Consider the following 8,957-nt stretch of genomic DNA (forward strand, 5'->3'; position numbering starts at 1 on the left):
TGTCACAGAAATAACCAAATTTCCTTATTAATTGCATTTTAATGAACTCCAATAAGATCTTTACTCATGGCCATTTTTAAGTTTTTTATCATTTACAGACAGTTATAATGAAAGATAGTTCAAAGAAAAGCAGGCAGGGACAAGGGGCCCTTGCCCTAAGAGGAAAGCACCCTTAACAGGATTTTACACCACCCTGGAAGGAGCCCTCCACACTTTCCCATGTGATAGGTAGATAGCAAAAACCTGATTGGGTGACAGGGACATGAGGGTTAATCAGATTTAAACAGCCCACCAACAAGCCCATAAAAACCCCTAGACTTAGGAACTCCAGTGGCAACCCTCTCTGGTCTCCTCCCTCTTCCTGAGCTTTGTACTATTGCTCAATAAAGTTTACTACCACTCAATCAACTTTGCTTTGCCACCCACCACTCTTCATCTGCCTCTTCATTCTTCGAAGCCATGTGACCAAGAACTGTGGGCACTAAAGGAAAAGAAATCCTTTAACAGTTTGCTTTTACAAAAGCTTTCTGCAACTTTGTTTCATTTTTTTTAAAGATTTTATTTATTTATTCATGAGAGACAGAGAGAGAGAGAGAGAGAAGCAGGCTCCCAAGGAGCAGGGAGCCTGATGTGGGACTCGATCCCAGGACCCTGGGATCATGACCTGAGCTGAAGGTAGACGCTTAACCATCTGAGCCACCCAGGCGCCCACTTTGTTTCATTTTTAATGAGACTCATGGAAAGAACTCTGAGTACAGGTTTCTAATAACCTTAAAATCATAATACTGAACTAGGTAAGAGTTTTTGGAACTAGTTTAAAAAAAGCAGATTCATGTAGAACAAGAATTAACAACATGGGACTGAATGGACTGAGGAGGATAATTATAATTTGTATGACTTTTTTTTTTTTCATGTATAGTTGGGTTTATTTCAACAGTGGGTTTGAAACCCTCTCCTTAGGCAAGAGACTACAGTAATTATACCAGGAATAGACAATTTCCTACACTGTCAAATATATAAAAGTTCCTCTTGCGCTTTCCTCAACACTGATCAACAGGCAGATTTAGTCCACATTTGCTTTGATCATTCCACTGAGTTAACCCGAGCTTCTTCTTCAGAGACTCTGGCATTTCAGGTGGAGGAGGGTGAGGGAGCCTGAAGTAGACCTTCACAGAGTCATAGATGAACCACCGTAGTGCAGTCAGAGTGCCAATCATGATGATACGGGCAAAGAGTCCCTTCCATACAGCACTGCTACTACCTTTCTCCTTATTCAACACAGATACCACGGAATCAGCAGGGTGAGAAACAACTGCACAGAAGACTCCAGCTACGTAACCTGCCACGAATGTTACAACCAGTTGCTCTGCCTTTGAACATTCACTTCCGGGCTTAGGAACCACAAACTTGTACAATGCGTTCAAAGCAACAGTACGTTCAAAGCAGGCAAATTTCATCATGGTGTATGGTATCTGTCTCATCCAGAGAGGGGCAACTCCCTTGTAGAATGCTTTTAAGCCTTCTTCCTTATACATTTTGGGAGCCGCATTCCTCAAAGTGTTGGCATAACCTGGCTGGGTTTGAATTCGAACCTTAGCAGCTTCCATAGAGCCAGGGCAATGTCAGCAAAGAATCCAGCACTGGCAGAAGCAGCCAAATATAGTGATGTGCACCAGAGATAGGCATTCTCCTCCCCAAGCATGTTGCTATACAAGACTTTGAAGACTTCATAAAAGCCAAACTTGCAGAGCCCCTGCATAGAGTAGCCAATGAAAGTCAGAGCCCATCCTTTAGCCAAATCACGAACACCATCCTCTTTAAGTGTAACTGAGAATCCATTAAATATGCCCTTGTACTTCTGGGGGTCCACCTGCATACGACATTTCACTAAATCCAGAGGAACGATAGCAGTGTGTGTCAGACCACAACTTAAGCTGACTTTTTATAATGTTTTGTTTTTCCAGAGTTGAGGAAATGTTTTATCAAACTAACTGACTTAAAGCAGCAATTTGATAAAATATACCTTTGTGAACAAATCAAAACATTTATCTTTTTCTCCCTACCTGGTCTCCCTAGAATTCGGAAACTTTCAGTATTCTTAAATTCTCATGGCAATATATTTATTTGCATAAGTTCAATAAGAATCTGTTTTCTTTGTAACAGGACACAATTGGAAACACTGGTCATAATACCAAGGCTTTGACTGGAATGTTATATTTGAGAGACATGCATAGACTTAGATATGACCAAAACTGTTTTAAGGAACTATGACCGACTTCGTAGAACCAGTAAAGCCCCTTGGAAATATCAGTTTGTTACCCTGCTTACAGAGTTTCCAGGAACCTAAGCAGGTGAGTAAAGATCACTTTCTGGCAGGTGCAGGGTATTTTGGAGACCTCAAGAGGAGAGAAATTAATCCAGATCTATAGGTATTGCGGGTGAAGTCTGATGGCAAGTATTTGGCTTGGCTTCTGGCCTTGAGAGGCTGTTAAAAGTTCAGTCTGGAGATTTCTTATGAAAAGTTCCAGTAAAGCAGGTTTTAAAGAGCCTATATGGTCAACTGTTATTCTTGCTGTATTCATGTAAATAATCATGCCCAATTTTTTGAAACTAGACTTATTTTGCAAACAGATTAGTGGTAACATGGCTATCTTTGGTAGAATGAGGGTGATTATTTAGAGAAAAAATATAGCTGTGTAGATTATTAGATTCTAATACTATCATTTTAAATGGTACTAGAAACTGATTTCTTCTAGTTTCCTTCAGTGCCTGGCTATAACTCTCCAAACTAACATTTTTAATTTTTCTCCCACCTTTCTGACTTGGAATCATGTGAGAACTAAAATTGCCCTTTTTCCTAAAGCCCTGCAAACTAAATATGAGTGACTTGACATAAATGTCAGATAAACAGCTAATATTTATTTATTTATTTTATTTGTTTTTTAAAGATTTTATTTATTTATTTGACAGAGACACAGCAAGAGAGGGAACACAAGCAGGGGGAGTGGGAGAGGGAGAAGGAGGCTTCCCGTGGAGCAGGGAACCCGATGTAGGGACTCCATCCCAGCACCCTGGGATCATGACCTGAGCTGAAGGCAGATGCTTAACGACTGAGCCACCCAGGCACCCCAACACTAACTAATATTTATTTTATTTTTTTTAAGATTATTTATTTATTTATTTGAGAGACAGAGAATGAGAGATAGAGAGCCCGAGAGGGAAGAGGGTCAGAGGGAGAAGCAGACTCCCCGTCAAGCAGGGAGCCCGATGTGGGACTCGATCCCGGGACTCCGGGATCATGACCTGAGCCGTAGGCAGTCGCTTAACCAACTGAGCCACCCAGGCGCCCAACACTAATATTTAAAGACAATCTTTTTGCCTGTTACCCTGTGGGTCACTCAAAAAAAATTACTAGAGACATTTGAACTGCAAATCAGGAAAATCTGTCAGATTACCACTGGCTGTTCTCACTCCATCTGAAGATGCTTCTAGCCTGACATCTAAAAATCTTAACTGGCTGGCCTAAGAACTCAGAAACTGGTTTGTAATTTGATCCAATCATTTACCACTGTTTTTGTTTCTATAGAAATGCCTCTTATTTAATACCTGAGTACTTGAACTATTGGCCTAACTTTGAGAACACACCTGCATCACTGCCTCCTGAAATGAGTTTAACTGAACTGACCTACTGTCAGGACTAAGAGACTGGTTCAACAAGAGGGAACAACCTATCAACTCAACTTTTCATGTGGAAAGTTCCAAAGGAGGGAACTGTAGGGGCCAAGGGCAGGCAGCTCCAAGGTGGGCCACTTTGCCATGAAGGTTATCTTGAGTTAAAAGCAATCAAAACCCAGCAGATCCCGGAACAGTTCTTTACCTCCTCCTGAACTGCCTAAATTTACATTGGAAAGGAGAGTCTATACTAGGAAGAGAGTTATTAACAGATATTCCTTTTTACCTAACAAACGTATTTGCATAACAGAGCAACCTTTGTTTACTAAATATCTCTCACCTTTCTGCTAATGGTCTTCCCCCTCTTTGTATCCCTACATCCCTACCCCTCTCCTTAACTCAGGATGTCACATAAACCTCATGTTGCCTGTCTTTGAAATTTTATGTCATGTGGATTCATTGCAGGTAGGACACTAAATTTGATTTTCTCCAGTTAATTGATCTCATGTAAATGTAATCCTTATTTCAGCTAGAAGAGTCTTGAATAAAGGAAAATTTCTTCCTCCCCAACAATTCAATGAAACATAATTTTAAGCAGCAAATACCAAATTTTGAATCTGAATATAAACATAATCTTCAAAAAATGAATGTAAAATCTACCACCAAAGGCATGCAACAATTTAGTCTTTTCTTTCTATTTACTTTCAAATCTATTTTTTTTAATAATGGAAAGGAATACAGAACATAAATAAATGTAAAACCCTAAGTTATTTGACTTTTTAGTTTTCTAATGTAATGGTGTCCAAAGTCTGCTTGTGTCCTTCAGGACTACACAAGACAACCCACAGGGATATCAGGAGAAACTATAACATGTCTATTTCTATTTTTACTTCATGCTTAAAAATGTCTGTGTACTACATAATATACATTATATGTTACCATTGCAATACACTTATATAATGTAGAAATAAATATTATGGAAAAAAATGTTTGGAGAGTATTTTAAAGTTGGTTCACTCTGATTCAGTGCATTTTGATCATATTTTGAGAATGCTGTGGGACATTCTTTTTCAAAAGGAATAAACTGAAATGCAGAGCTAGATATAAAATGTTAAATTATTGCATTTGGACTGGAAACCTTTACCATAATCATATACACTAAAAATCACCAGTGGTACCTGACTGGCTCAGTCGGTGGAGCATGGGACTCTTGATCTTGGCGTCATGAGTTCAAGCCCCACATTGGGTGTGGAACCTACTTTAAAAAAAAAATCACCATAGAGTTCTATAAAAATATTAAATTAATGTGTTACTTAATTTTTGCAAATTGTGAAGATAATTATAGAGCATTTTGAAATAACATGAAAATAAAATGAAGGAAAAATTCTCCAAGACATCCAATGTTATTTTATGTATTTAAAAAAAATTTTTTTTTTTAGAGAGAGTCAGTGAGTGCCGGGGGAATAGGGGTAGGGGGAGAGGGAGAGAGAGAATCTTAAGCTGGCTCCACGCCCAGGGTGGGACTCCAGGGCTTGATTCATGACCCTCAACCCTGAGATCATGACCTCAGCTGAAATCAAGAGTGGGATGCTTGGGGTGCCTGTGTGGCTCAGTCGGTTAAGCGTCTGCCTTCAGCTTGGGTCATGATCCCGGGGTTCTGGGATCGAGCCCTGTGTCGGGGTCCCTGCTCAGCAGAGAGCCTGCTTCTCCCTCTGCCCCTCACCCGCTCATGCTCTCTCTCTCTCTCCCAAAAAAAAAAAGAGTGGGATGCTTAACTACTGAGCCACCTAGGCACCTCTCTTTTAATCCACTCTTTTTACATAGATGAAATCATGAAAAATGCAGATTTATCTATTCTTATGATTAAGTTCATAAATTATAAAAATATTTGAATATATGATTCATAAATATAAATTTTAAAGACTGCAAAGCAATGTATTTTGATATATATGCCCTCATAAACATTGCAATAAAGAAACTGATGTACAGGAAGAATTGTGCTGATGACATTTCTAGTAAATCCATCCTAGATGGTTTTATGAGAAAAGCCTTTAACATGCTAGTCAGATAGACATGATATTCTATACTAGAATGGCATTAATTAGATGTGTGTGCTTTTGTTGTGTGAAGGTCTTACTTTTCATCTATATTTCTGTTTCTATGATATATATATTTGTATATGGTATATATATATATAGACATAGACACACACACACACACACACACACACACACACAGAGGAGACTCTTTAAGATCTATTAACCCAGAGCCATCTACCAAAGGAACCTCTTTCCAAGAGGTCTGAATACACAATGAATGTAACCATGGAGTCACTGCAACTATATTTCTTCTACCAGTACCCTCAAGCTTTTGGCTACAATTTCTATTAAAAAAAAAATAAAACACCACATTAGTTTTGTGAAAAACAGAAAGAATACATCAAAAGACAGGTTTGGTTGCAAGTCGAGGAAAGGCTGGAGTTACAAAGGAAGTAAAGCCAGTGAAAGTCAGTGAAAGAAAATAAAAGCAGATATCCCAAACAAAGAGGTGCTACCAACAGCAGTAACTGAAAAAACATGTCAAACAAAATAATCAGCTTAAGCTATAAAAAATAAAAGAGATTAAAAGCATTCTTTGAAACATGAAGCAACTATTTCCACCACTCTAATCCTGCTTTAAGCCATGTATTCCTTTCTTTGGTCATCTGCCCTAAATTACTGAAAATAAATACTTGACAAGAGACTGCTGAAGTGGATTAATCTTTCGGCTTTCAGCAAAATGAGATGAGGATAACAAGCATTTAATGGATAAATATTTGAATAGGTATGGGATTCAGTTAATATCTCAGTCCACTGATTTTTAATATGCATCATGATAGAGTCCTACGCCAAAATATTAGGTTCTTTGATGAAGCATACCTTTAAAAAAGTGTCTTCAATCCACTAGGACCAAATTTCACTGATCAGAGACAGAACTAAATTTTTATCCTTTACAATCTCCAACATTTTTAATGTTTAGATATTCTAGTAATATCCAAAAGCAAACCATAAGAGACTCTTAACAACAGGGAACAAACTGAGGGTTGCTGGAGGGTTGCCAGAGAGGAGGTGGGTGCAGGAATGGGGTAAGTGAGTGATGGGCATTAATGAGGGCACTTGTGATAAGCACTGGGTTGCTCTATGCAAGTGATGAATCACTAAATTCTACCCCTGAAGCCAATACTACATTATATGTTAACTAACTACAATTTAAATAAAATCTTGAAAGAAAAATATCCAAAAGTTTTCAATGTATAATATTCAATGAATGTGAACTACTAAAGGAAAATCTTTATAGTCATGATTCTCACTAGACTGTGGATGTATTTAACAAAAGGGGTATAGGTAAAAGGAAGTCTTCACTTGCCAAGGTTCTTTTGTTAATGGCAATAGGAATGTCTTCTAAAACTATTTTATTTAATTAATTTATTATTTATTTTTTTAAAAAACTATTTTAATAATAGACTTAGGTTGATAAGACTATTGCAGTAATACCTGGCATCTTTAGCTATGTATCTGTTTAAAATTGCTGGGAAAAAATGTATTAACATGATGTAATATAGACTTGGAGCAGTATTTCTCAAATTTAAAGCACTTATCTAATCAATTCAATACACAAAGTTTATTACACAGGTAATATACCTGTGCACAGCTCCCATTAAGGACATTATTCATTCTTTAGTGTGGCAATAAAATATTTATAATTTTCATGTTTCCTTTATTTTCATTATATGCCTTTCTTCAGTTTTTTCTTTTTTCATAAAAATGCCATGAGACCCAGTACAACAATGATAAGGGAATCTAACATAGGGTTCCTCAGGCTGTCACTTTCTAGAATTTCAGTTACAGTTGCCTATGTGTTTTATAGACAAGCTGTCTCTTGATGTATCATGTACTTCATAACTACCAATTTTAAATACCAGCTCTAAATCAAACTGACTTGACAAATTCATTTTACTCTCTAAACCAGTTTTTCTTCAAGTGAGGTATTGAGTTATTTTAGAATCTTTCATTATTCAAATAAATTTTCTTTCAGTGACCAAAAGACAGGAATCTATCTAGAATAAGGGATGTGAGAAAATAGAAAAGTTAAAAACTACAATGAGGGGCAGCTGGATTATCTGTTATTAAACAAAAATTACATAAGCCTTAGGTAAGATGCTTGCCTTGTTTACCTCTGACCCTCCAAATTCCCATTCTTTTTTTTTATATGTTATTTTTCTTTTTTCTTTTCTTTTTTTAAGATTTTATTTATTTATTTGAGAGAGAGAGAATGAGAGATAGAGAGCATGAGAGGGAAGAGGTTCAGAGGGAGAAGGAGACTCCCCGCTCAGCAGGGAGCCCGACGCGGGACTCGATCCCGGGACTCCAGGATCATGACCTGAGCTGAAGTCGCCTAACCAACTGAGCCACCCAGGCGCCCTCCAAATTCCCATTCTTGTCTCATAAGTGACTAGCTAAACTAGTGTTGTCCTTACTGAGCAACAGGAACAAAATGATATTAACTAAACCTTCATTAAACTTCTTTCCTTCCCCTAGGACCCTGAACTTTGGCCCATCCTGTGCCTGAGTCAGCATACTGCCCTTCCTATGGGTAGCTCCCTGGAAAGAGACTGGCCTTGGAGTAAAACATTCTCTCATCTACTGTTCTGTCACCACCCTTTTATCTCCTGTCCCCACACCTGGTTCCTTCTACCTTTGTTCACTTCTCTCTATAAAAGAAAAACCCTTTTTGCCCAACTTTCTGAGATGCTTGCAAGCCTTATGGTCACAGGGTTCTCCTTACTACCGCGGTCCCACCCCCCACTGGATAATCCTTTCAGATTTGTTTTTCATTTGACACACTCTATCTTTGAATATGACATTTCTTGAACTGATTTCCCATTATTTCACCCTAGACAGATATTTTCTGAGTATCTCACACCTGCCATCTCCTTTCTTCACATTGCCACTGCTCTTCTTCAGGCTCTTATTAACCTCATCCTTGGCCATTATGAACTGATATCCTCAGCCTCTAATTTTATTTACTTTTTCACCATTGCCGTAAGTTCATCTTCCTAAAGATTATTCCTCCAACCTCAGCATTCTTTCGCATTCTTTTTGTTGTTTTTTTGCCTAAGAATAAAGTCCAAATTCCTTAGTGTAGCATTTACGTCTTTCCACAATGAGGTCTAATCTCATCTCTTCCTCCCAGGAACCCTCCTAAACTTTCTAACCCTTTCTAAAACCTGCCTTCTTTCTCCAGTC

General features: G+C 38.1%; 1 protein-coding gene across 1 annotated transcript; it reads right to left on the reverse strand.

The window, feature by feature from the left end:
- Positions 1–1,040: 1,040 nt before the first annotated feature.
- Positions 1,041–8,702, reverse strand: LOC113909329 (phosphate carrier protein, mitochondrial-like). Its single transcript, XM_035728052.1, is given in 3 exon segments — positions 1,041–1,609; positions 1,612–1,938; positions 8,633–8,702. Coding segments are annotated over 3 exon segments (966 nt in total).
- Between the last annotated feature and the right edge of the window lie 255 nt (positions 8,703–8,957).

The sequence above is a fragment of the Zalophus californianus genome, chromosome 6, assembly GCF_009762305.2.
Source record: "Zalophus californianus isolate mZalCal1 chromosome 6, mZalCal1.pri.v2, whole genome shotgun sequence".
Classification (NCBI taxonomy): Eukaryota; Metazoa; Chordata; class Mammalia; order Carnivora; family Otariidae; genus Zalophus; species Zalophus californianus.